At 45.7% G+C, this 27,815-nt stretch overlaps 3 protein-coding genes across 7 annotated transcripts in view; 1 reads left to right on the top strand and 2 right to left on the bottom strand.

Annotated features, from left to right (window-relative positions):
- Positions 1-2,592, top strand: part of TDRD12 (tudor domain containing 12) — a 34,335-nt gene extending 31,743 nt beyond the window's left edge. For both annotated transcript variants that reach the window (XM_068161701.1, XM_068161700.1), the window contains exons 28-31: positions 1,170-1,283; positions 1,367-1,520; positions 1,602-1,668; positions 1,830-2,592. In XM_068161701.1, coding sequence (XP_068017802.1) covers positions 1,170-1,283; positions 1,367-1,520; positions 1,602-1,668; positions 1,830-1,915 — 421 coding nt within the window. In that variant the 3' untranslated portion in view covers positions 1,916-2,592. The remainder of the gene's footprint in view (positions 1-1,169; positions 1,284-1,366; positions 1,521-1,601; positions 1,669-1,829) is intronic.
- Positions 2,593-3,481: 889 nt separating this feature from the next.
- SLC7A9 (solute carrier family 7 member 9) lies at positions 3,482-20,557 on the bottom strand. Of its 2 annotated transcripts, none has more exons than XM_068161697.1 (14): positions 18,291-20,557; positions 15,617-15,728; positions 14,524-14,649; positions 13,601-13,748; positions 12,505-12,747; positions 9,202-9,327; positions 8,787-8,886; positions 8,370-8,414; positions 7,863-7,986; positions 6,584-6,687; positions 5,690-5,786; positions 4,858-5,007; positions 4,251-4,425; positions 3,482-3,714 (listed from the first exon to the last, which is right to left on the bottom strand). In XM_068161697.1, the coding sequence occupies exons 3-14, from the start codon at positions 14,626-14,628 to the stop codon at positions 3,650-3,652; spliced, it is 1,482 nt and encodes a 493-aa protein (XP_068017798.1). In that variant the 5' UTR covers positions 14,629-14,649; positions 15,617-15,728; positions 18,291-20,557; the 3' UTR covers positions 3,482-3,649. The 2 variants fall into 2 exon arrangements, with proteins under 2 accessions (XP_068017798.1, XP_068017799.1); XM_068161698.1 differs by lacking the exon at positions 18,291-20,557 and adding an exon at positions 14,724-15,132 and having other exon boundaries at positions 15,617-17,118.
- Positions 20,558-21,172: 615 nt separating this feature from the next.
- CEP89 (centrosomal protein 89) overlaps positions 21,173-27,815 on the bottom strand; it is a 29,033-nt gene continuing 22,390 nt past the window's right edge. For 2 of the 3 annotated variants that reach the window (XM_068161693.1, XM_068161694.1), the window contains exon 19: positions 21,173-23,324. In XM_068161693.1, the coding sequence (XP_068017794.1) occupies positions 23,087-23,324 (238 nt within the window). In that variant the 3' untranslated portion in view covers positions 21,173-23,086. The remainder of the gene's footprint in view (positions 23,325-27,815) is intronic. The other variant, XM_068161696.1, reaches the window with a different exon arrangement.

Genomic DNA, 27,815 nt, shown 5'->3' with positions numbered 1-27,815 from the left:
GATTTCAAACTGCTTCCTTCTGGAAGCTAACTTTATCAGTTGAAATGGGATGATATTAGACACCATCATGGTAGGAAGTGCGTTAAACACTTCAGCTCAGTCCATGGGTGTACCACACTCTGGCTTGCACTTGTCTGGACTATGTTTCAACCAGACTGTCCTATTTGAGGTCTAAATTATAACTCCTACCCTTCTGTCTCTCTGTAGAGGTGTTTAGTGAAACTAATCAGTTTTGCATCTTTCCCCCTAAACCTGATTCTGTTCTTACTTGAAAATTAAACACTCCAGGTCAGATGTTTTTATCTGCAACACAAAGTTATAGCCTGCTCCTTTTTTTTTGTTTGTTTGTTTGATTGAAAATGTCTGTTATCCTTGTTCCTCTGTGGTTATGACAGTTCCTGTAGATAATACGAGAAGGATACAGTAGAAATGAATGTCACTTTTGAGTGTGCTGAGGAAAGTCTTGGGTGTGGCTTGTGGGCAGCATCAGCAGACAGGGAAAACTGGGGAGCTTTTCAAATTCTTACACACTTCAGGGCTATGCAGTGTTTCCCTTTGGTGACTTCTTTCTTTTCTACCTGTTAATGATAGCTGCAGCTGACTAACACTTTCTTGTGCAAGTACCATAAGTAGTTTGTGTTGTAGGCTATTGGGAAAGTTCTTTGTAGGGTGATTGAATCCATTTGTATCTCCTTCTGAGGCCTGCCTAGCACAATTTAGGGTCCTCTCCATTATGTAGCACACACTGAGGTATGGCTTAGTTGAATTAGAGTTTGGGTATGACTGGGGGCGTTAGAGGAGTAACCTGCTACTAGAATTTATCCTTCACTGGTTGCTCCAAATGTTGAATGGTTTCAGTCGGAGGCATAACAGCTATAGAACAAGCAGTTTAAAATCTTTGAGAAATGTCTGGCTGTAGTCAGCTGAAATGATGACTTTCTCTTTCAAAGGTTGGTCTTGCTACTGCTCCTGAGACTGAGATTGCAGAGCTTTTGTAGTCACTTGATTGAAATCCCTGACACTGCTACTGCTATACAGTGTGAAATTTTTGCAGCTGAGTACACCTACAGGTGTTGACTCGGGTGGTTGGTTGTAACCTGGTGGGAAAGTTCTGGCTCTGTGTCTTGTTGTCTGTTCTGGAACAAAATCCAATTTTTATTTTATTTTAGTTTTTATCCACAAATGAAGTGGTTTCAGAATGAAGAGACTGTTACAGTGAGGGTAAAAACAGCAAAGGCAGCTGACTGTAAATGCAAGTTCTCTAAAGAGAAGGTGGTTTTCAGGTAGGCTTAAGAAATTTAAGATCAATAAGCAAAATGCTTGAGCCTCATCTTGCATGTAATGCTTTTAAACTTTCTTGTAACAGTGCTCGTTCAGGAGACAAACTTTATTTGGCCGATCTGGAGCTGCAGCAATATATACTTGCAGAAAAGTCTACCTGTGTGATTAAGGATGAAGAAGTTGTTATTGTTCTCACAAAAGCGAAGAAAGGAGCGTGGTACAGATTACTGAAGAACAAGGTGAAGTGGAAACTGAGTTGATGTTATGAACATGTTCTTTGTGCACCAGAGCAGGTGTTCAAACAGTGTTTTTGTCAACAGAATCCTCACGTGTCCTTTGATTTTGAACACTGGGAAGAATTTGAAGATGAAAGCCCTTTTCCAGTTGGTGAGGAATGCATGGAATTATTAGCATCTTTATTTTTGAGTAGCCTTTGTCTGGAATGCTCCTTCCAGACAGGCTTAGCTGGCTTGCTGCAGTTCCCTGAAAAGGGAAAGCCTTGATTTTTCCTTGCTTTACAAGTGTCATACTTTCTGAATTACTTATAGGTAAGACAGAACTGTATGATACTGCTACAGTACCTGAAGAGCTGACCGACTACTCAGAGGACAGTGGAACAGAAGATGATGAATAATTTGGATATGCCTTTTCCTCTGAGAAGAATTAAACCTCAAAGTAGTGTCTTTTGCATGAGTATTTCCACTAAAATTGATAAAATTAAGCAAGGAGGTGGCAGAACTGTCCTTTACTTGAGGAGAAAAAGAGTGAGCAAATTCCTTACCTTGGGGCTCTGGGAATCTGAAGCACTAACCCATAGAGGTCCAGTGCATATGCTTTCCTCTGCCTCGGTTTCAAAATGCTTGCTTGGCTTCTGTGGTCACATGTGTCATCCAAACAGTAAAACACAAAGATCAAACTTGGGTTTTGAAGCAGTTTCATTTATTTGCTGTTGCAGAGCCGTTTGTTTTTTTCCTCTTGAGCTTGCTCACTGTCAGGAACAGTTGGCAGCTTCTGAGCTCTCACAGGTCCTGAGATGTTGATTTTTCTACCCTGTGCCTCTCTCTCATACAGTCAGGTTTGTTGGCAAGTGGCATCAGGAAATGCCTCAAAAATGTGTTGGTGTGGTGTGAAATACTGCATAGTGCAGCTCACTGCAGCAGCTTCTGTGGAATGCTGCAGTTTGTTTTGCTTTTGACACTCACTTCTCACAAATGCTCTTGCTTCACTCCCTCTCATTTATCAGAATCTGTTTTCACCTTTGAAAGTGAAGAATAAAATCTTCTCTGTTTAGCTCTAAGGCTTTGCTTTTTAAAATACCATGTTTCGGTACATCTGATGTGTGCATATCCAGCAGTTCTTGCAGTTCAGTAGTAATTTATAGCAACCTGATACTAGGTATGGTGGCAGGGGAACCACCTCCAGCCTCCCTCACCTTCCCTGTTGCCCTCACACAACCCATCTGGGGCTCTGGAGCTTCAGGGCGAGGCGAACCCCTGTAGGTGAAGGTGCATCCAGGATGCTGCCTAGGGTGAGTCAGCCTCACACGTTGTGAGGCTGCTGTCACAGGCAGCTCTCTTCTGGAACCCAATCTGCCGGCCAGACCCATTGCTCATGACAGTCTGCTGCCTGCCTGGGATGGCATGAGGAAACTCCCTGGTCTGGTCCAACCTTTTGGCCATTACCCACTGTTGGTTATGCATGTTGGCAGGGATGAGGGGGGTGGAGAGAAGTCCAAAAACAACCAAAATGGACTTCAGGCCCCTGGGGTGATTGGTTGAACCATTGGCAGCACAGGTAGTGTTTTCCTCAATCCCTTCAGTGGCAGGGAGGAACACTGAAAGGAACAGGAGAACACTCCTGATGAACACGTGGCCCAAAAGCTGGTGCCATTGGTGGACTTCTGGCTTCTTTGATCATGAGGAGGCTTACATGGCATCAGGCCTGCTGGGAAGGAGATGGTGGGGTGGCTCTTTGTGTTTGTGAGTGTTTGGCTTCCACAGAGCTCAGTGATGGTGAGAAGGTTGAGTGTTCATGGGGAAGCATGAGGGAGAAAGTCACCACGGCAGACAACCTGTTGGAAGTCTGTTACAGACCACCCAACCAGGATGAAGAGGCAGATGAGGCAACCTTAATGATTTTGTGACTGTTCTGTGACATTGGCAAATGATGAAGACAGCTTGACTGGACACTGTTATCTGGCTCAAGTACTTTATTCCTACAAATTTAACCTTTTTCAAGTACTAAAGTGGTGCAAAAATAATACAGCAGTATGAGCATAACAACTTAGAAGGTATAAACATCTGCCCAACTAAACAGAGTCTCCTTCCATCACTGTAGCACTTAAAGTACCTGGTACATAAAAAAACCTCTATTCAGTAGCTTCCTCTGCTGGAACAACTTCCAAAAGCATCTGAAGATGCATAGTGATGGGCTCTGAGAAAAGAAATGTTTTAGAGATCTTGTGAGAAGAGCATCAGCTGTCACCTCACTCAGCAGCATTGTGGTTATTTTCACTCTTAGTGCTGTTACCAGTTTTACTCTTCTTAAAGAAAACATTAACCTGAGCTCAAGGCAGGTGGCAGAAGAATGTCTGCTCATTTGTAGTTTATGGTTAAAGCAATGTTTTGAGATACAGACAATGCAAAATACTAACTTTGCAGGTAAAACTGTTCACTGTTCTCATTCCACAAACCAGCTTCTTCCTGCAACCACAGTGGTGTACTGCTTTTCTGGTTTAGGAGTTTCCCTTTTTTATGAAGTCAGACATCACTGTTGCTCACAGCAGTCAGATGCAGCGTTTAGTAAAACTCGCAACAGGCCCCATCACTATGTCTGGAAACTTGCCCCCCGCCCTGCATGCCCTGCTGCTGTGACTGGGAGGGGTGGGGATACAGGGAGCTTCAGTATGACACTTTAAACCTTGGCAGTGATCTGCAGCATTTAGAGCTGGCCAGCTGAGGGATACTTACTTGATATTTTCTGGGGCCAGTCAAATTTGAAGTGAATAAACAGTAGATAAACTACAAGTCCACTGAGTATGAACAGGAGGCAGTACAAATAGGCCAGTTCAGGGGTGCTGACGATGGGTGCCAGCACCAGCAGGACCGAGACTAACACCACTGTCACTGGAATTACGATGGGGACCTGTGAGGTATGAAGCACAAAATCACTTTTTATTCTGTTGATGCTCTTACAGAAATTGCACCTATGAAAGAAGAGCACTTTCACTGCTTTACACGTTCTTTCCTTTTAACATTTCTGGAACTGGGTGGAGCGATTCAAAAGAGTAGCAAGACTAAGAATGAAGAGACCTCTTCTGCTAAATCCTCGTCCAGGACCCCTTTGCCTGGGGTACAAATTGCAGGGTGAAAATTTGCATTTCAATGAATCTGGATCCTGATTCCAGTGCAGTGACCTGGGGTCCTATTTCCTGTACTCTTCCAGTGGTAGTCTGGTGCCTGAAGTTTCCTGGGGAGGGAGTCTGCCTGAGGTGGTTGTTTAAATAGCCAAATATTTAGGATGAGTTGCTCAGTAGTGATGGGAATGGAGGAAAACCATACTGAATGCTGAACTTACCTTGATTGGTCTTTTGAGTTCCTTTCTTGTAAACCTCATAACAATGAGCCCAAGGACAGTTAAACCATAAAATATCCACACTGCGAAACTGAAATAATTGATGAGTGTGTTAATGTCACCAGGGATGATGTAAATAATGGCAATGGCCCCCTGAAACCAAAACAGGAATTAGTCAAGTCTGCTGTCGAAGGCGGCTGCATTTCATGTGTGTCTGTGAGGGTGCATGTTTGCAGTGACTGTAAATGGTTTTGCTTAAACATTTGGGTGTGTTCCACTGTGCACGTCCTCCCACAGGTGCTATATTTTGGTCTGCAATCTTAACTCCATTTGAAGTTAAGAGACCTCAAAACTGGCATGCATCAGTAACAAAACAGATCTTGGAGTAAGTGGAGGTACTAAATACATTTTTAGGTGAAATGAATGGGAGTCAGGAGAGCAATTGAATTCCAAGTTTGATCTTGTTTTACCTTGATAACCTGGGTAAAATGAAAAGCAGAAGATATTCTAAATTTGTTTTAAAATGTATTCACTGAGTACTTTTTGTCACTGCTCTGTGATTTAAATGCACTCTTACAGGGAGGGTGTAGCGAGAGCTTGCTTTCAGACATCCAGAGTAAGAGGATTTGCCTAATTTAATTCAATTTATTGATTAGTTTCATGCTGTGGACTGTTAAACAGTTTTACTTTAAACTTAGGGGTGGGGTGTTTATGTAGTCTTTTTTTCTCAAAATGCTTTTAGCAGTTTTCTAGACAGAGACAGGTGTCAGGGCTGCTGGCAAGGAATGGTGAGGGCGAGTGTCACTGGGGGTTTCTCTGTACTTGGGATACTTACATAGAAGATGATCGCAGGTGCCGGTGTTAAACGCTTCACGCTGATGTAAGACAGCACCTTCAGCATGTGCCCCTCACGACCTGCAACGTAAACAAGTCTGACAACACAGAAACAAGGCAGTCTGGTTAGCAAGGCCTTTAAGGGGCATTATCAAAAGATAAAGTAGGCACCAGCCCTTTCGGGTTTGCTTTATTGTGTGGCTGACTAAAGCTCATCAGTGTTTCCTTTGAAGCACTGTGTCAGCTAGGGAGAGCTGCAGTGGACTGAAATCAGGGAGGCAACCAGAAGTGATCTTGAAACACATTTTGAACCAATATGGAAGTAGGTAACTTAAAACTCATGCCAGAAAGATGCTTGCATGCTTCATTTTGGAAAAATTGTTGGCTACTGTGTCCTTTTTAACAAATTCCTTATAAATTTGCTTCATACAAAAAGCTACACTGACAGCTTTCTATCCAAGAATTGACCTTTGATCATACTCAGATGTATTTGGAACTTAAAACATTTTTAAATAGGAAATGGAAGCACTGATAGGAAGGAATAGCTTCTCTTTCCAGTTGTCTTTGAGGTATACTTAGCTTTTTACTGGCAGTTTAACTGTTCTTTGCTTTAAATGCAATGGGAGTTGAAAAAAAACTGCCTACTATACCTGCTTGGACTTAAGAGGAGACCTTTTCTAGTCTCTCGAGCCTGCACAGCCACTCTTCCCTTGTGGAAGCAAAGCTCTCTAGCTAGGCTTGCAGGTACTCTTTAATTACATAGTGTATGTTGGGATCCAGAAGGGTGTCTGTGTGGATACAGAAATGTATCATTTTTGGTGTGGGTAAGTACATAAACGTCATTCTGTCTGTCCTTGAAAAATGTTCGCTTCAAGCTGCCCAGGTGGAAGCTTACCTGCCTGCAGTGAAACAGGTCCCATTAGCAGATCCAATTGTAGAGAAGGCCACGAAGAGAGGAACTACCCAAGAGGCTGGGTAAAGGACTCTGTCTCCAAATGTCTGGGGTGTGGGATTAAAATTAATAATTTTTGTTATTTGAACTACTATTTGGTGTAGTTAGTAATGTTGGAGCCTTCTAGAAAGTCCAGTGAATGGGTGGCCAAGGTGGGTTCCCAATAAAAACAGGTTGTGTATTGTTGTGTAGTTAACCCTTTGCTAAGCAAAGGCCTGGAGTGGTTGCGAACCACTCTCGAGAGTGGGATGTTGTTGTGGCGTTTGAGATGCCACATCTGCAGGGAACACAGGGAGTGAAATAACTACAGAACTGAAGTCTGTACAGACACCTCTTTGGGCATGTGTCTGCCTGCAAACCCAGAAGACCAGCAGCATAGCAGCAGTGCTGATGTGCACCAGCCGGGTTGGGGCTGCACGGCAGTGCCGCTGGAGCAGCAGCATGGGCGCCCGGGCCTGGTGGGTGAGTGAGGAGAGGACAGACTTGGTGAGGCCGCTCACTGCACTGCAGTTTTCACCTGTCCCACAGTGTGTTAGCTGTAGCTGCAGGGTGGATTAGATCTGATGTAGTTATGTTAAGCTGCTGTAAATGAAAGCGAGTTAGAACTTTTTTTGACAGGGTTTAGGTTTTTAGTTGAGGAGTGGTTAACTTTTTCCAGTAAGCCAAGCACCAAGTTATGGTTTTGCTTTAACATCACTGTTGCTTTTTTGTCCAATAGTAGGACTGTTTGTTTTCCCCAAGAACACTAGGAAAAAAAAAGTTGCATGACCTCTCAACAGTTTGGAGAGAAATGTCCTATGGAAAACACAAGGAGTAGAACTGAAGGGGCAGATGTATTTGTGGAGGCTTCAGGAACTGACAGAATCCTTACTTTTATCTGTATGAATATGCCTTGCAATAGTGTAAAAAGGACTTTTCTTAGCTCTGTTTACAAAAAAGGCAAGAATAAGGAAGCAGTGAATTGTGTTATCTTCAGAATTACAGGCTTAGATCTACTGTCACTCTGAATGTGCTGGTAACACTGAAAAGGGCAGAGTGGCACTCAGAGGTTATTTTTACTCCCATAGTCTTGGTCCTTAGAGAAAACAGCCAACCTCTGAGCTGCAGAGGAAAAAGGTGACACAGCTTAGACAATTGAATTGTCTTAAGAGGTTCCTTTTTGCTCATGGTTTTAATGCCCACAGCCTCCCTCAGATGTTCTATTACAAATAAAGTGGCTTACCACAGCAACTGCCTGGGACTGCAGGAGCTCTGTTGAAGTCATGACGGTGAAATATGAAAGGTTTATCAGCACGTAACACACTGTAACCAAGGGGATTCCAACAATTATAGAGAGCGGGAGATTTCTGAGGGATGCAAAAAACAATTATAGATAGTGGTAGGTTTCTAAAGAATGCAGAAGCAAGACTCCAGCAGCATTGCTACGGCACTGGTAGAGGTCTCGTAGCAAACTATGGGTTCTTGTTCCCTGATGTGCTCTGCAGGTCTATTTGCAAGGATGCTGCAGAGCCATGGAAATCAGAACTTTAAAAAAAGGAAAAGCTCAAACTTATGCAAATGTACAAAGCCTGTAATTGATGCTAATTAGCTTTATCTGTTTAGTAATCAATCCTGGTGTAACTACTGCTTAAAGAAAGCAAAAATCCAAACCCATGTATACCTGCTTGTACAGAAATACCAAGTGTGGGAAGCTTGCCGTTAGAAACCCTGCTTTCCCTCATAGCTTTACCTGTAAGGATTCTTAAGTTCTTCTGTGATGTAGTTGAGCTGGTTCCTGGAAGGAAGAACATTCCTATGCAGTTATTGGCCATCAGGAGTTGAAGCACCCCTAGAGAAGCCAGGTGTCATCCGGCGTGTCACTCTTCCGTACCTTTTGCGGTTTAAAAACAACCCAAACCCAAAAGCACAACCCTTTGGGATTCTCTCCCTAGCAGACAGCCCCCCAGGATCTGGTGGCGAGTGGGCATGTGTTGTTCTGGGAGTTGGGGATTTAACCAAGCTGGCATTCTTTCTCCAGAGTTTATTCGGACATTGTTACCAACAGTTCAGCTGTTAGCTTTTCCAGCTAACACCTGCGAGTCCTGCAGGGGAGGGTAAGCCAGCTGAAGGCTGCACCCTCATCGGGCAGGGCTAGCAAGGACCTTACCATCCATCGTATGCCCAGAGGCCGTTGTAGAATGCCAGACCGATCGAGCTCACAGAAACTTTACTGTCCTTGAAAGCATCTGTGAAGTTTCCAGTCTTCCCTGCAAATCAGACATAGATTATTGCTCAGTGTTGAGATTCATTCCCCCTAGAATAATGAAGAAGCATTCCAACAAGGTTCATGTTTCAAAACATCTCACAGTTTAAATCAATCAATACCAGTTTTTATTAACTGACCCATGGTGGTGCATTTCCAACCCCCAGCCCTTCTCCAAATACTGTAATTCCCCAAAGATCCCCGACTAAAACCCTGAACAGAGAGACCCTTAATGTTGTGCCTCTGGAGTCAGTGGGAAATTGTTTAATGGTCACAGCGGAAGCTAAGCAATGTTTTCAAGTAAAGTATATTGAATTACCTTGTGCAAGGAGAACAATTCCACTTACAATAATGATTGTGACAATGATCATTTTGGCAGCTGTGAGAAAGTTCTGGAGGTATCTTCCCAGCTTGACACTCAGTGAATTCACTATTGTGATTACCACTGGAAGGAATCGATGAAATTACACATTAAATGGATTCAGAGCTGTAAGAAAAATGGCCTCTTACCACCTCTCCCCCACCTCATTACTGTACTACTTTTCCCTCCTACCATTTGTCTGTATTATTAATACACTTTTTAACATACTAGTGTTAGGGTAGCTTTTAATATAGGAAAAGCAATTTTCTGAATTAAGATTTTGCTAGTACCTCTAACACCACCAAAATACCGAGGTTGTACAGCAGGTACAGGTAGTTTTTCCTCCCTTTCTGCTGAACATAAGCATTCCTTACACAGCGGTAAGCATCCTACAGAATAACAGAAACGTAGACTAAGAACAGCCCATTTTGAGACCTATCCTTTTTACATCTCGTTGAATTAGTTCCTGGGGGAAGGACTTGCTCCACTGTGTCCCAAGTTTTCTTTTGCTTTCAGCATAGGCTGACTTCCTGGTGGCGTCATGAAGATTAATTTTGCTGAAGTCTCCCTGCGCTGAAATGCCCTTACAGGGGCCAAGCAGGAACGGCTGAGCAGTTACCCCTGCGCTGAAATGCCCTTACAGGGGCCAAGCAGGAACTGCTGAGCAGTTACCCCTGTGCTGAAATGCCCTTACAGGGGCCAAGCAGGAACTGCTGAGCAGTTACCCCTGTGCTGAAATGCCCTTACAGGGGCCAAACAGGAACTGCTGAGCAGTTACCCCTGTGCTGAAATGCCCTTACAGGGGCCAAGCAGGAACTGCTGAGCAGTTACCCCTGCACTGAAATGCCCTTACAGGGGCCAAACAGGAACGGCTGAGCAGTTACCCCTGCGCTGAAATGCCCTTACAGGGGCCAAACAGGAACGGCTGAGCAGTTACCCCTGCGCTGAAATGCCCTTACAGGGGCCAAGCAGGAACTGCTGAGCAGTTACCCCTGTGCTGAAATGCCCTTACAGGGGCCAAGCAGGAACTGCTGAGCAGTTACCCCTGCACTGAAATGCCCTTACAGGGGCCAAACAGGAACTGCTGAGCAGTTACCCCTGCGCTGAAATGCCCTTACAGGGGCCAAACAGGAACGGCTGAGCAGTTACCCCTGTGCTGAAATGCCCTTACAGGGGCCAAACAGGAATGGCTGAGCAGTTACCCCTGCGCTGAAATGCCCTTACAGGGGCCAAGCAGGAACTGCTGAGCAGTTACCCCTGTGCTGAAATGCCCTTACAGGGGCCAAACAGGAACTGCTGAGCAGTTACCCCTGCACTGAAATGCCCTTACAGGGGCCAAGCAGGAATGGCTGAGCAGTTACCCCTGTGCTGAAATGCCCTTACAGGGGCCAAGCAGGAATGGCTGAGCAGTTACCCCTGTGCTGAAATGCCCTTACAGGGGCCAAGCAGGAACTGCTGAGCAGTTACCTACCCCTGCGCTGAAATGCCCTTACAGGGGCCAAACAGGAACGGCTGAGCAGTTACCCCTGCGCTGAAATGCCCTTACAGGGGCCAAACAGGAACGGCTGAGCAGTTACCCCTGTGCTGAAATGCCCTTACAGGGGCCAAACAGGAATGGCTGAGCAGTTACCCCTGCGCTGAAATGCCCTTACAGGGGCCAAGCAGGAACTGCTGAGCAGTTACCCCTGTGCTGAAATGCCCTTACAGGGGCCAAACAGGAACTGCTGAGCAGTTACCCCTGCACTGAAATGCCCTTACAGGGGCCAAACAGGAACGGCTGAGCAGTTACCTACCCCTGCGCTGAAATGCCCTTACAGGGGCCAAGCAGGAACGGCTGAGCAGTTACCTACCCCTGTGCTGAAATGCCCTTACAGGGGCCAAGCAGGAACGGCTGAGCAGTTACCTACCCCTGTGCTGAAATGCCCTTACAGGGGCCAAGCAGGAACGGCTGAGCAGTTACCTACCCCTGCGCTGAAATGCCCTTACAGGGGCCAAGCAGGAACTGCTGAGCAGTTACCTACCCCTGCGCTGAAATGCCCTTACAGGGGCCAAACAGGAACGGCTGAGCAGTTACCCCTGTGCTGAAATGCCCTTACAGGGGCCAAGCAGGAACGGCTGAGCAGTTACCCCTGCGCTGAAATGCCCTTACAGGGGCCAAGCAGGAACTGCTGAGCAGTTACCCCTGCGCTGAAATGCCCTTACAGGGGCCAAACAGGAACGGCTGAGCAGTTACCCCTGTGCTGAAATGCCCTTACAGGGGCCAAACAGGAACGGCTGAGCAGTTACCTACCCCTGCGCTGAAATGCCCTTACAGGGGCCAAGCAGGAACTGCTGAGCAGTTACCCCTGCGCTGAAATGCCCTTACAGGGGCCAAGCAGGAACTGCTGAGCAGTTACCTACCCCTGCGCTGAAATGCCCTTACAGGGGCCAAACAGGAACGGCTGAGCAGTTACCCCTGCGCTGAAATGCCCTTACAGGGGCCAAGCAGGAACTGCTGAGCAGTTACCTACCCCTGCGCTGAAATGCCCTTACAGGGGCCAAACAGGAACGGCTGAGCAGTTACCTACCCCTGCGCTGAAATGCCCTTACAGGGGCCAAGCAGGAACTGCTGAGCAGTTACCCCTGCGCTGAAATGCCCTTACAGGGGCCAAACAGGAACGGCTGAGCAGTTACCTACCCCTGCGCTGAAATGCCCTTACAGGGGCCAAGCAGGAACTGCTGAGCAGTTACCTACCCCTGCGCTGAAATGCCCTTACAGGGGCCAAGCAGGAACTGCTGAGCAGTTACCCCTGCGCTGAAATGCCCTTACAGGGGCCAAGCAGGAACTGCTGAGCAGTTACCTACCCCTGCGCTGAAATGCCCTTACAGGGGCCAAGCAGGAACTGCTGAGCAGTTACCTACCCCTGCGCTGAAATGCCCTTACAGGGGCCAAGCAGGAACGGCTGAGCAGTTACCCCTGCGCTGAAATGCCCTTACAGGGGCCAAGCAGGAACTGCTGAGCAGTTACCTACCCCTGCGCTGAAATGCCCTTACAGGGGCCAAGCAGGATCGGCTGAGCAGTTACCCCTGCGCTGAAATGCCCTTACAGGGGCCAAGCAGGAACTGCTGAGCAGTTACCTACCCCTGCGCTGAAATGCCCTTACAGGGGCCAAGCAGGAACTGCTGAGCAGTTACCCCTGCGCTGAAATGCCCTTACAGGGGCCAAGCAGGAACTGCTGAGCAGTTACGGAGCTTACCTCTTTCTTTAAAAATGACTCTTACCGATGGCAGCTGCTGCAAGACACTTGGTGACAACTTGGGGTGGATCACAACCTGGATAGAAAGGAGCCGACGCATACTCTGCGAAGCTGAGACAAATGATTGCGAAGGAGCTGGGCTTGGTGACAAGTAAGCTCGTCCAAGAAAACAGAAATGCTGGAACTGGGCCAAACGCCTCCATGAGGTAAGGATATTCTCCCCCGGATTTTGTGATCATTGTGCCAAGCTCAGCAAAACAAAGTGCACCTAAACAACGAGGAAAGCATTTATCACTGGTTTAGTTCTTGTCCTTGTGAAGTGAGGACTGGCTAGAAACAGGTGAACACTTTTTAACAGGGAGAAGGGCTAAGGAAATTGATACATACAGTGCAAAATGAAATCAGATTACTTGCCAGCAACTGGAATGCTATTTGCAGTCCAGAACTTACTATTGGTGTTTAATACTTCAGCAAACAAGTCTTCTGATTTCATAGCAGACTTCTGTTCAAGAAACCAACACTGTGAGAAGCACTGAGGTGACAACTGCCCTGACTGACCTACTTTTGTTAAAGTTGAAAAAAAACAGGCTTGCTGCACAATCTTGAGGCAAAATGTCTCTTAAGCTGAGCTTTGAAGTGCAGTGATACTTGCAGATGCATTGCTGTAGCTGCTACTTTGCACTGAGAGGTTTCGCGCATGCTGTGTACCTCACACAATGCCCAAAGAACTCCTTTTAGATCCACTGAAATATTTTAGGTGCTTAGTGTTACGTTTCCAGATGATGATTATATTCAGACAAAAACTAGCAGAGGTACCTAGCTCAGTGCCAGTAAACTTCATATTTTGATGCGATTTGAGTGGAAAAGCAAGCTAAACCTTACTTTCCAAAGGAGCTGAAAGCGTGCTTCACGTGATGGATGGTTGTGAGCCTTTTGAAGTGTGCTTCACACGATTTTAAATACTCTGAAAACAGATTTCAAAGTTTTGCCTGGGTCCTGCTCCACTCATCTGGGTACTACAGAGTTTGGGCTGGGTGCTATTGGCCAGTTTGTGAGAAGACAGTAGTATGCAAAACAGAAGGATTTAAGCCAAGATTCAGATTCTTTCTTGACTCGTTTACCTAAGGTTGCAAGAATTCCACAGGCTGCCCAGATGGTTAAACAAGGACCCACCGCTCCGACGTTGGCAAGCACCGATTTTGGAGAAACAAAGATTCCCGAGCCAATAATGGTACCAACGATCATAGAGATGCCACTGAGGAGGCCCACCTTGAAATGAAATGAGACACTCTGGTCACTTCTAATAACTCAGTTGTCAATTAAATGCTGAAATTCTTTCATGAGCACTTGAGGAATGAGGCATTTTCCAAGTGCCAAAACCTGGCTGTCTTGGAAACTGCACAGGAACTGAGGCTGCTAGGTGTGAAAAGATGATGGTCTCTTGACTCTTTAGTGACTACTAAAGCTTGAGGCATCTGTTACAAAAGCCACCCAAAACCCAGTGGTATGGACCACTGCAATTTCCCAATTAGTTAAGGCTAGTCTAATGACATAGTATTTTCCCAGTCTTGGCACCAAATTAAATGCACATAGCAAATCTTTTCAGGTTACTGAAATGTAAAAAGGAATTCTACTGCCTTTTGAAGGCAGGTGGCACATCTTTCTGAAGTGTTTGTTAGTCTCTGCAGGAGACAAATCCTCACTTGTTTTTCTGTACTAGTGACTGCTTGTTAGTGTTTATAGCCATAAAACTTGCAGTGAGCTGAACAACCTCTTCAGCCTCTGTGAAGTACAAGTAGGCAGAAACAGTAAAGTTTATGAAGTGTCTCACTTGGATCAACTTTGAAATTGTCGGAAAAATAATACAAAACCATAATCAGTTTCCTAAAGTGTAACCCAGGGACACTGTCAAGGTCTTGGTATATCACTGCTAAACTGGGACACAAGTAGTTTGGGTTGGATGATGCAGGTACCTCCCGGCCTCCCCCCCCCCCCCCCCCCCCCGCACAGATGCAGACTGAAGGGCAAAAAGAAAAAGTTTTGCCTGCTTTTGTAGGTTCGTGGTTGGGGGATCATGGCTCTGAATCGATTGTAGATCCTCTTTTCCGTTGTCCTCTCCCTTTCTGTTCCTCAGGCTTTCTTCACCCATTTGGTTTACTTGTTGAAAGCCCTGTAGGAATAAAAGCAAAGTTACCGGTCTGCTGTATTGGTTGCTGACTTGCTGTGGATTTTCCTTGTACCCACCTGGCAGTGAATATCTGGATGGGTTTTGTCTCAAGTTACATTCAGTTGAGAGGATGTCCTTCCTGGAGCAATCTAGGTTTTATAGCTAGTGCCTCCTTTGAATTCCTCCAGAGGTCCAGACAAATTTAATCTTTCTCTCAAAAGCTATTCTGCTTTCTTATCTAGGAGAGCTTCTTTCTGGTCTTCATTCAATTAGGGCCTTATCTCAGTTCCTTGGAGATGCAAGTATCTGCCAATCCAAGTGCTGTCTGCTGTAACTGTCTAATTAGCAGCTCTTTGACTCAAAAAAATTCTCCAGTTTTCTCAGGCTGAATGTCTTCTAGGGAACACTTTGTTTAGAACGAGAAGCATTTGTTTGCAAATTTGAACTTAACGCTGTGATATCTGGGTGAGGATTTTGCTTGTTTCCCTGTAGTATTGGAACAAAATGCAACCTGAGATAGTCAAGGAAATTGATCAGGTTAGGTCTGGATTCTCAAAAGCTGATCCAGACACAAGTCTCTGCTCAGACCCCACAGCTGCAGTTCCTGTAAGCAGATCATTTAGCACAGGCTGGAATGTTCCCCCTTTTGGCAGCCTGGCTGGTACCCAGCTATTCAGGCTAGAAAATCTGCAGCATTTTAACTTGACAGAACACCTCTCTGATTACTGCTGCTCTTCAGAAACGTCTGGGCTTATAAAGGCATCCAGTTTCTGTTCTGCACTAAGGATTTTTGAAATAAATCCTGAATCTAGCTGTTAAGAGTACATCTACAATAGAAAATTGCCCACATAAGGAATCCAGGGCTTGGGTCACTGAACTTTATTGAGCTTTGTGCCCAGCTTGTCTCTTCCAAGTCATGCATTTCTAATATTTGAATCACTGTCTTTTAGCGATGCATACTCTCACTTACCTTATCGATTTTTCCTGGCTTGGTGTTAATCTGGCCCAGGAATCTCGTACAGTATGTCTCTCTCTCTCCCGTTAGCGTTAGCAGCCAGCTAGGCAGCAAGACATTTCCATGTCTGGAACCGGAATATGAAGAAGCAGCAGCAGCTTAAGTACAGAGGTTATAAAAGGTAATCAATCATTAAACCCATCCTCAGCCAAGAAGCTCTGAGATAGGAACCACAGGTAAACCAATGGTCAAATTAGTTTATCTTTAAAAAAAAAAAAAAAGAAAAGCCTTTGTTCCATTCGTGGAGTGTCCACTGCCCGAGCAGCCTGAGTGCACCAGGATGCTGCTTCTAGTTTAGAGGAGCTTTGGAAAGAGAACTTTGAAGTAATTGTCAGTAATAACTGTACTAAACGCATCTGTCTAGATGTTTGCTGCGTCCTGTAAGAGCAGCTGATACTTTTATCTTGGCAAGGTGTAGAAGGTTAAACAGAACTCTCTTCTCCGTTATTAACCTGAAGGTAGCTGAGTGGGCAAGCTCACGTTTCTTTCACTTGCAGTTCTGTTTCACTTTTAATTTTTTGTAATGTTTAAAAATCCTGCTTCAGTGAAAAATTCCATTCCCTTTTTCATAAAGTTTTATCTCCAGCAAAAAGGTAGCCCTACCCTGGATGCTGGGAAAAGGCAGAGTCTTTCTTTCTGGCTAAGCATCCCTAAAATACTTGCGGAAAACCTGTTAATGATGGTTTCACTTCCTTGTTTTGGCAATGGAGCTGAACAGCTCCTCTCCTCCCACATCAAAACCAGCGAGTGCCGATCAGCCTAAGTGCAGCTGCCTTTGTTCAAGAACAGCTGCTGTTAAAAGCTGAAAGATTTACAGGTCACTGGTGTTAAGATTTGTATCTTAACGCCTAATGAACAATAGTAGCACTGGAGGTAAGACCAAATTGTTAGACCCGACTATCAAAAAACCTGCGGTCTGGTGCAATCTGACACTTTGGTTTGGTTTGGATATTTTCGCCCTTCCGTTTAAGCATGCAGGCTGGGTCATCAGGAATGCTGCCTCTTGTAATGTTACTGTGAGTCCGCGGCTAAAAGTGGGCTCGGCAGAAAACAGCCAGGCTGGCACTGCTCTGTTTGCCGTGCTTGTGATGGCTGAGCCAGACTGTGCTGTGAATGTCCCTCTCCAAGACTGCGAAGGCAAAGCAGTGCCAGTACTGAAAAGAAAACCAAAGCTGTATTGCTTTTAGTTGCTGTCTCACGATTTCCTCTCTTGAGATAGGGTTAAGCTTCCAGAGAAGCTCTTCTGTCAACTAACTTCTTGTTCAAAAGCCATTTGTGCCATTGTTGAAGAAAAGTTCCTTTTGGGGATAAAGGGAATGAAAGGTGTTGAAGTTAACAGTCTTAGCAGAAGCCTATGAAAAGCAGGATACACACTACTTGTTTAATTTCTACGTCTTTTGCAAGGACTTCAAAATATTTTTCATGGCAATTATGATGTAGGATTAAATAAACTAATCCTTTTATATCCATCATTGCAGATGCCTTCTTTGGAAGCAGGTGTGTGACATACTTGCATGGCCCCAGTTGCTGATGGGTTTGAAATTCAGACATCTTACCACATGTGTGTCTTACATGAAGTGCTGCAGAGGCTGTTGAAATAACCAGTCTGAAAAGGAGGAGGAAAAGAGGAGAGAATTCCTTGTGGGGCTTTTCTTTTATACTATCTCCACCCTGGAATTCTCAGAACACAAAAGTGGGGGAAAAGTCTCAAGCAGTTTTGGTGAAAGGTAGTGGAGTACATCATCTTTAATTCCAGGTTGAGTCAAGCTTTGCTTAGGAATTCTTTAGGTGTAGTCTAGGCGATCTTGAGCTTTTTGTGTGGGTGTGCTCTAGGTGTCTCATTATGTTTTCAGATGTGTTTCCTTTCTGCATGAGATCTGTATTTTGTTTCTTCAGATACAGTAAAGGCAACATTGAAACCATATTGTTTGAGGCTTTTGTCCCAGCAGCCAGGCTGTTCAGCTGACCTGGAATGCCTGCTTGTTTCTATCTGCTCAGTAGATGCCTCTGAGGGTGACTTGACCTGACCTAGCCTGTGCTTCCTTAGGAAAATGGAAAAGTACCTGCATTTATTGTCGTCTTTTAGGGGTTAATCTTCTTCGGATGACATAAGCTCGTTAAAGGATTTGTAACTTTACTGGCAACCCTTCTTCTCAGCCACTTAAGGCAAAAGTAAACATTGAGTTCAAGGATTCCACTGTTATTTTCTTCAAGGACAAGAGAAATGGCATTTTACAGCCCTGGGAAAAGACTCCTCACCCCCAAATACAGAGAAAGATGAAGAGGTCGAGAAGGTCAAATTCCAAGGGGCTGCAGAAGCAGTCTTTGGGCTGGTCCTGTATAAACAGTGTAGTTTGAACCTTTCCTAGCGCTATTTACCAATTAAATTGTAAAAAGTAATTTTCAACTTTAATTTGGGAAGTGGTGAGGGCACAGTGTCTAAATACAGCCTCTATTGTCATTAGTCACTAATACTAAAGGTTAATGTTTGTTAGGGTTGGTATTTATTACTTGCAGTAATGCAGGTTGTGATGTGACCAACACTTAAGCACACAATAAGGATCCCTCAAGCTCGCAGATTTCAATGATAGCTCGGCAGTATCTCACCAGGGGTACTTTCCATTCTCACCTTGCTGCCTAACAGCTCCGATCATTTTAGTCAGAGGACCAGGCTGTTGGCTTGCACTCGCTCTTCTTTGGCAGTGCTGTAAGAAATTATCTCACTGTTGTCATTCTTGAATGCTCCTCAGTTGTGTTTTGAGGCATTACAGAAATGCTGCAAGTGGAGTATGAGACAGCAGCCTTCTGATAGCTGTCTGTGCTGGGTCGTGCTACTGGGGTTGGCCTTGATAATCTTCAAAGGTCCCTTCCAACCCCTAACATCCTATGGTCCTATGATCTTTGCATCTTGTGGGAGTCAACAGACAACCTCAGATGACTGTCTAGTTCTTGAGGCCTGCAGGCTCTGTGGCTTTTAAATATGCTTTTCTCTCTGCCCCTGCTTAGTTCTTGGTTACAGTGTGGTTGTTGTCACGCTGTGACAAATGAGGCTGTTGAAAGATCTGCAGGTTTGCTACAAGTTTTGCGCTACACCTTCCTCAGGAGTGAACTTTTTTTAGTAAGACAAAGTTTGGTTCTTTTAAATTACTACTTTTTTGAAGCACAGCTGTTCAGAGGCTTGTACACAGTGGGTATGTTGTTCTGTCCCAAGACAGCAAGAAAAAAAATTATCAGAGAGTCTCTTCTTAAAGGAAGCTCTGAAGGAATTTTGATGGCCTCTGAAGAAAATTTGACTACCTGGAATTTATTGTTTTCAGATCACTCAGGAGTCAAGGTTTTTAACAGGGCCTGGTGAGAATTGGTGATCTCTGTGGTACACAGGCAGCTCCTCTTTTGAGGAAGGGGCATCTCAGTTTGACCTCCTTTTTGTGTCCAAAATTTGGGTTGCATTCCACTCCTTTGAGGAAGGAGTTGCCAGGTAACACTGGCTTTGGAAGATGGCACATTTAGTATGCTTATGTTTAGCTGAGGAATGGAGGAGTGAGTGGTGAAGTACTCTGTAGTTGGAAAAGACCTTCGAGATCCAACTGATCACCCAACACCATCTAGTCAACTAAACCGTGCCACCAAGCACCCCACCCAGTCTCTTCTTAAAACACTTCCAATGATAGTGACTCCACCACCTCCCTAGGTATAGTGCTCTGTGCTACCAACTTTAGGTCTGATTTCAAAGGTATCAAAATCAAAAATCTGATATGTAAACCACGTTTCAATGACTACAGCCTGAGATCCTCAGGTATTTCATATCTGAGGGTCTACGTAGATATGTTGAAGTTAATTTACAGGGGAAAAAAGTCTGAAGGTCTTGCTCTTGGGAAACCACTTTTTTAAAGGTCAAGGAGCCCTTAAAGTGCACCTGCTCCTCCAGCTTCAAGCTGATTGACACTGTAGGATTTTTTTACCGTATTTATTTATATTAGATCTGCAGAGAATGAGTGCTCAGAGCTCTCCTCAATGGAAGAGCTGTGTCTGGCCAGCCAGAGATTTGTAGTCCTGGTGGAAAAGCTCTTGGAACTGCTGATGCAGTGACCCATGAATTTTTCATGGTGGAAAATCTTGCCAGGCTCTCTTCAGAGTTGTTGAAGAGCTATGCTTTGGCTAGGAAGACAAGAGCATCTTCTGACTTAAAGGGAAAAAGGAAACAGCTGGGTTTAAATGACTTGTAAGTGGGTGAGAGATTTTCTAAAAAGCAAGGAATTAGCAAATGAATGATGCTGGGTTTCCAGGACTTGGGGCACACCCAGCCTCAGTCCCCACCCCGGTACTCGCAGAGCTGAAGCACCGACAAGAGGTATGTATTCTGACAGTAGCTGGAACATGCATTCTGAGGTTTACTTCACTCTGCAGTGGTTCCTTTTGTTTCTGGCTTAGTTTCCGCACACTAGTTAGAGAAGAAACGGTAACTTTGAGTTTCCCAGAATTAAGATTCATCCTAGGGTGCTGAGAGCTGGCAGAGGAGCTGGCCAAGCCACTCTCCATAATTTTCCAGCAGTCCTGGCTCACTGGCGAGGTCTCAGAGGACTGGAAGCTGCCAACGTGGTGCCCATCCATAAGAAGGGCCGGTTGGATGAGCCAGGGAATTACAGGCCTGTCAGCCTGACCTCAGTGCCAGGCAAGATCATGGAACAGGTCATCCTGAGTGCAATCACACAGCACTTACAGGATGGCCAAGGGATCAGGCCTAGCCAGCATGGATTTAGGAAGGGCAGGTCCTGCCTGACCAACCTGATCTCCTTCTATGATCAGGTGACCCGCCTGGAGGATGTGGGGAGGCCTGTTGATGTAGTCTATCTGGACCTCAGCAAGGCCTTTGACACCGTCCCCCACAGCAAACTGCTGGCCAAGCTGTCAGCCCATGGCTTGGACGGGAGCACACTGTGATGGGTTAGGAACTGGCTGGAGGCTGAGCCCAGAGAGTGGTGGTGAATGGTGCCACAGCCAGTTGGCAGCCAGGCACCAGGGGTGTGCCCCAAGGATCAGTGCTGGGCCCTGTGCTCTTTAACATCTTTATTGATGATCTGGATGAGGGCATTGAGTCCATCATCAGTAAATTTGCTGACAACACCCAGCTGGGGGCAGGAGTTGATCTGCTGGAGGGTAGAGAGGCTCTGCAGAGAGACCTCGACAGGCTGGGCAGATGGGCAGAGTCCAACGGCATGAGATTGAACACATCCAAGTGCCGGGTTCTGCACATTGGCCACAACAACCCCAGGCAGTGCTACAGGCTGGGGTCAGAGTGGCTGGAGAGCAGCCAGGCAGAGAGGGACCTGGGGGTGCTGGTTGATGGTAGGCTGAACATGAGCCTGCAGTGTGCCCAGGCAGCCAAGAGGGCCAATGGCATCCTGGCCTGCATCAGGAACAGTGTGGCCAGCAGGAGCAGGGAGGTCATTCTGCCCCTGTACATTGCACTGGTTAGGCCACACCTCGAGTCCTGTGTCCAGTTCTGGGCCCCTCAGTTTAGGAAGGAGGTTGACTTGCTGGAACGAGTCCAGAGAAGGGCAACGAAGTTGGTGAGGGGTTTGGAACACAGCCCTGTGAGGAGAGGCTGAGGGAACTGGGGTTGCTCAGCCTGGAGAAGAGGAGACTCAGGGGTGACCTTATCACTCTCTACAACTACCTGAAGGGAGGTTGTAGACAGGCTGATGATGGTCTCTTCTCCCAGGCACCCAGTACCAGAACAAGAGGACACAGTCTTAGGCTGTGCCAGGGGAGGTTCAGGTTGGATGTTAGGAAGAAGTTCTATACAGAAAGAGTGATTGCCCATTGGAATGGGTTGCCCAGGGAGGTGGTGGAGTCGCCGTCGTTGAGGGTGTTCAGAAGGAGACTTGCTGGGGTGCTTGGTGCCATGGGTTAGCTGTTTGGGTGGGTTGGATTGGTTGATGGGTTGGACACGATGATCTTGAAGGTCTTTTCCAACCTGGTTTGGTTTATTCTAATAAAGTGTTCTGTAATTATTTCAGTTACTTGACTTGAATCGGGAGTATTTCTGCTGAGTAATTGCCTGTGTTCTGTGACAATGTTCTGAAGCTGGAAAGAATCAGTAACTGCCAAAACAGAGAGAATGCTTCTAACTGGATTGGTTTCCAGTGGCTGACAGGTGGCTTGTTTGGTTTTTCCAGTACTCAAAGTTGTTTTGATTTTAACTGCTGCTTCAGCAAAGAAGTGATGGTGATCATCCTTTAAGCTCTTTATTTATCTCTTAGCTAGCTTTTGAGACATGGGATTTTTGTTGATTTTAAGTGGTGGTACTACCTGCTAAGAAATCCTAACTGAAAATTGCCAACTATGTTAGTAACCTCGGTGGGATCTTTCAGGGTGGTTTTGCTCAGTGTTTCAGTGTTGTGTGTGTTTAATAAAGTTAATATTTGATCTTTTCCCATGCGTGATGCCTGTTGTTGTGGTTTCTCTTTTATCCAAAGATCAGTGTGGTGTGCACATAGAACCATGCTAAACCCAGGTGTCTCAGTGCAAGATAATCTTAGGCTTCAGATGTTTCTTAACTTTAATCTTAAAGAGACTGGAGGCAAACCCAATTATTTCAGCTCTTCATAGTGTAAAAAGACAACTTTCCTTGGTAAGGTAAGTATCAGAAGGAATTTGAGAGGAGCACTTGTCTAATCATTAATTCTGTCTGTGCAACGCTTGACACTCTTTCCAATGTATTTTGCTGGTTTTAATCTGAAACAGTTCCAGCATCTTGCCACCCCAGGCTGCTGCCCAGGCCATCTGTACCTGTGTGGTCAGTGTAACCTGTCCAGGGGTTTTTGGTATGGCAAAAAAGCCACCCCAAGCCACCTTTGAAATTCCCTTGGGCTTTCATCCATGGCATGAGGTGTTTGCCCAGTTTTCCTGCAACAGCTGTGGAGACTAAGTGTGGGTGATCTGGCAAGACACTAATTAAAGGTTAGCTCATTTGAACTTCACTGCACTGTTCTGATGATATTTAGATGTCATTTCTGAAGGTAGTGTCAGTGTGGCACCCTCATGCTGCTGTCCTTTGAACCATACATTAAAACCTGCCCTAAAATGGGAAGTAGATGAGATGTGACAGATGTGGAATGCTAAGACATTCCCCATTTACATCAGCAGAAGAACAGTGAAGCCAATACTGGGAGTCTTGAAAATCTCCCTTCTAAAGAATGACCAATATGGTCCTTTTGTTCCCCTGTGGAGTGCTTTGTACAAAATCTGGAGACACTCTTCAGAAAGCCAGATGTATGCTGCTGGCAGTACGCTGCCCAAAGAGGTGGTGGCACTGAACCAGGCAGGACTCTTCAAGAGGGTCAGTGTTCACTCAGTCGGCTCGTTGAAAAATCAGCTTCAGGCACAGAGCTCTCCTGAAAGAGATGTGTGAAGCCTTTATTCTCACAGAGATTCCTGAGGAACTTCGTTTTCAGTAGGGGATGGAGGTTTCACATCACAATAGCTGAAATCATGTCCATAAACCAGGTCCTGCTGAGGGACTTCATCTAAGCATGGCTCATGACCTGTGCCCCTGTTCCTCCTGTGGCTCTTCCTCAGGGATTCATGCAGGAGTGCTCTCATTCTCCGGTTCTCTTTGGATGTGGATTCCCAAATGATTTCAAGTTCCCCTTCGACTTTCCTAGGAAAAAATTGAAGAGAAATCCTCACTTTTCAGCAGTGTGCAATTACAGCATGTGGGTAAGCAGACTGCAGAGGCCATGGATTTAATGCTTGAAATGAGCTGAGTGAAATCTGTTCTCATTCTGCTTTTTAAATGGCCACTAAAGGTGATGGTGAGAGGGTGTGATTGGGGGGGGGGCAAGAACTGGACCCATGCAGTGAGTTGGATTAAGTGCACACAAAGAAGTGGTGCACATGAGATCCAAATTGCCTGAGTGCCACTGTCCATCAAGCTGGGCTCCACCAGGAGGGCAGCTCTGTGCCTTGGGACATGCCAGGTCCCTCCTGCCAGCTGCTACTGGGGCTGAAAGCTTCTGATCAAACCCAGTGTGAGATGTGGGGCTCAGCTAATGCCTGGCTGCACAGCTTGGAGACAAGTGGTGCAGAAAGATGACAGAGGACAGCCCTTGAGGCGCTGTCACCTTGTAGGCTGTTCTCTCTGACTGCCCAAGCATGAAGGAATGAATCACTTTGTGTTTTTTCTCAAGAAAAAGGCAGCTGCCAGGCTTTACTGTTCATCCACAAACTTTGTAAAAAGTTCTGTTTGGCAAGGGTAAGCTCTTGGGTTTCCTGTGACTCACTTTTGTGTATGTCAGAATACAAAGTAATAAGACAATTGAGGTCATTTGACTGGGAAAACAAAGTTGTGGCATGGAAAATGAACACTCAAATCTGAATGCCGCAGACTTCTCTGACACAGTCACTTCATGCCACTAGCTGAAGCTCTGGATAAGAAGCAGTCTTCTACTCATAGCTTCCTGACTTCCAGATTCTAAAACTGAGAAACAAATCAATACAAAACACCAATGTCTTGAGCCTAGCTGCTGTCAGCTGTCAGGCTCCTTTTCTGCCAAAGGGCGCATACTAGAAGCAGGTGTTGCACAGCCCTTGGTGAGCAGTAACACTGAGAATGAGGTGGTGAAATGCAGCCTAAACACAGTACTAGCTCATTCTGTCTTTTGCTCTGTGTCTGGATATAGAGTTAGAAGATGGACAAAAAAGAAAGCTTCTAAGAAGATTATCCTGTTACATACTGCTCGGACAGGTTGCACTCGATGATCCTCGAGGTCTCTTCCAACCTTAGCGATATTGTGATACTGTGAATGAACTTTTGGTGGTGGAGGAGATTGTTAACCATCAAGCATGGAACTGAAGCAAAAGAAGGCAGGTGAAAGCAGGATAGTTACTAAGAGCAGTCCAAGCCTCTGCCCAGGCCTGTGCCAGGCTATGTTTCATGAGGTGGACCTTTCCATTTAGCTACAAAAGTACTGAGGAGTAACCTCTCATTTCTGAGATGCCAAATCTGAAGATGACTTTGTTCTCACAGAGGATGATGTGAAACAGTCTCAACCCAGCAGTGAGTATCTAATGCTAGCAGTTACTCAGTATGTGCTTCAAAACACTTTACAAAGGCCATTTTTCTTGTCCTCAGCTGACAACTGGGGGGATATGAGGCACAAAGAGTAAAGTTACCCAATAGAACACCCTCAACAAGCTGTCCCGGGTTTCACCTGCTGGTGGCTCTGGCCCTTTGTATTGTGATGCTGAAAACATTCACTCATTTTAACTTGAGAAGGACAAGCTCCTGCTCGTTCTTGCCGCTTGTCCCCAGCCAGTCAGTGTGCAGACTGCACAGCATTACACAAATCTGGATTACCCTCACTGCAGTGCAGAGCATTGCCCAGACTTTATTTCATGTGCCAATGTCTAAAACCAAGCCTTTTAGTTTTGGAAGGTTTTTTTTGGGTGTTTGTTTTGGTTTGTTTGTTGGTTTTTTTTTTTCCCTCTTAAGACTGTTTCATGGTTAATGCTTGGCTGAGCTTGAAGCAGAGAAAACTGGCAGTAAGATGATGAAACTGAAGATCACTGAATTGTAGCTTAATGATGTCAGCACATGGATGTTTTCAGTCCATAGGTTCAGCTCGCTGGCAACGGCATCTGCTTCAGAGACCTTCCAAGAGATCAGTTTTAAAAGCATCCGTGTAGTTAAAATCACTTCAGTAGCAAGGAAACAGATGCCTTTAGAGGTAGCGCTATACCAAAATGCTTCTTGGAGGATGAATTTTTAAAGAGCAGAGAACTGCAGAGCTGGAAGTGCTCTCTGAAAGGAACAGCCACAGCAGCTGCTGGCAAGGGAGTGCCCTGCAGGTCCCCTGGCTCTGCATGCAGCACACTGCAGCTGCTGGGAAGTGTCGTCCTGCATCTAGAGCTCAGCTCTTCTTCAGGTGAGAAGCAGCAGCTACAACCCAACTGTAGTTAGACAAGGGGGTGGGGTGGGGGTGGTTGTATGTGGGGGGTTTTTTGTTTTAAAATTTCAACCTGATGAAACCACAAGAAGAGAGCTGACAGAGTGGCAGTGGGGCGTGTGTTAATTCTTGCCAGTTACAACCTTTCTGCTACCTTAGGAACCTGGTTTACACAGCAGCTTGGCTGCTACAGCTGCTGGTGGGCTGTACTTTCCCCTGGGTCTCATGCTCTGCTGGGCAATAGCCCTCACTTCCTTTCTCTTGCATCTTTTCTGATCGTGCCATGAAATTCCTTCAGGCTCTGCAAACATAACCATCCCTGGCTGTGACTGCTGTGACACTGCCTTTCAGATGACAGCTGAGCAGATAACTCTTGCTGCTCCCTTGTGCCTACAGCCGCTGCCTCATCTCTTCAAGCTGGTCTTACTCTTAGCATAACGCTAGATCCACACTCAGCAGTAAATGTGCCCTCTGTCCAGATGTCTCTTGGCAAAGAGCCTTACGTTTGTTTTCACAAATGTAGTCTACTGTTACTGAAATGAGTACACAGAAAAACTCCCTTCAACCTCTAACTTAACCAAAATGCAAGGTTTTATATTGTGGTGAGAGTAAGTAAAAGGGCAATGCTGTACTGCTGCTTGACAGACCTCACCAAAGACAGCCTTCATCTCTGAGAGCCCTACCTGGGGCTGCTGGCTCAAGAACTGAACTTTCACCTGTCATATAAGTTTATTTAAATCGATCCTATCAGATCAATTTTTATCATGGTTCCCATTTTATAGGTAACCTTACAGGAACACAGCTCCTCTCCCTCACCTGTGAATGGCTGTGAGGCTTTTCTAATAGTGGCCCTCTTCTGAGGACAGGCTGAGGCAGTTTCATGACTAAGGCTTTCCAACCTGCACTTGACATCCAAAGTACAGCAGCTGTGCCTATCTCCAAGTGCTGTTCTTCTGCAGAAGCCTAGGAAATGTATTGCGACCAAGAGAAGGCCTAGGTAAGTGTCCTGTGGAGCAGGACTTGAGGTGTTTATGAACCTGGTTATTGACCCCAGAGCCACATTAACAGCTTTGGTTTTTATCTGAATCATGCAGTGTCTTGCATTTAAAGAAAGGCAGGAGATAGTGATTGATAAGATTGCTCTGTAAGCAGTAAAACTGTCACGGTTGTCAGCTGTCTGCAGACCAGAAACTGATACTGCTTTCTTGTCCGTTGCTTCAGGCGAAAGGTTGCTGTAAATTTTCCAGAACAGGCTGTAACTACTGAGCAGGCTCTACAAAGCAGCTTTGAGGGTAAAGTTTGCATATCTTTGGAAGCTTTAAAAGCTTTCATTTATCAAAAGAGCCATGCTATTATCTACATGCATTCCATTTTGAAAACCAAGTAGAAAAACTCCACTCCCTAAGATGCAAAGGGTAAGCAGTGCAGCCCCTGGCTTGTGTCCTCAGGTGAAAGGTGATGCAGGAGGGGAGAACACTTCAAAGTCACCCTGGCTATGTTTTATGAAGCATACCTTAGTTTGTATGTACACTGCTTAGAGAATGAGGAGGGAAGAAACAAAATGAAGAAGCAGATGAATGCTGCCACTGTGTCTAAACAAAGGTTACTTTGCAACCTGCTGTGATCTGCAGGAACAGTGTGCTGTGCCAACAGGGTCCTGCCCGGAGCAGTAATGTGGGGCTGTGCCTCTCTGATGCAGTGTCTTGCTGAAACTCTGCTGCTTCCAGGCCTGAAGCGGCATCTTCCCTTGTTTTACACAAAAACTCACCACTGCCAGTACAGACAGGTCGTGGTGATGATCAGTAATTTTATGGCAGTGGCTAAGTCAGGCTTAGTATGATTTCCTAACTCCTAAAGAGACGAATAAACCACAACCTTGTCCTATTGCCACAGACCTTATTACAAGGTCTGCTCCTATCTTTCTCACAGTGGAATGCAGCAGAAGCAGCATCCCCCTCTCCACCCCCTGGCCGTGCTTCTTTTGAGGCAGCCCAGGAAGGGTTGACCTGGGCTGCAGGCCATACTGACAGCTAGAGCTGTGGAATAGCCAAAGTGCTGCTTTCTCATGAAGATTAGAGAGGAGGAGGATGTTCACTGCACAATTCCCAGCTTCTCACACCTGTTTAATAGAACTGTATAAAGTAAGGGAGAGGCATTGTGCTGACATAAGGTAGATAATACCCAGCCCTCTGTTTCTATTGTCA

The sequence above is a fragment of the Melanerpes formicivorus genome, unplaced genomic scaffold, assembly GCF_026170545.1.
Source record: "Melanerpes formicivorus ecotype bairdi unplaced genomic scaffold, bMelFor1.0.p_v2 SCAF_59, whole genome shotgun sequence".
Classification (NCBI taxonomy): Eukaryota; Metazoa; Chordata; class Aves; order Piciformes; family Picidae; genus Melanerpes; species Melanerpes formicivorus.
The sequence above is the reverse complement of the archived record's forward strand: the minus strand, read 5'-3'. Positions and strand labels throughout refer to the sequence as shown.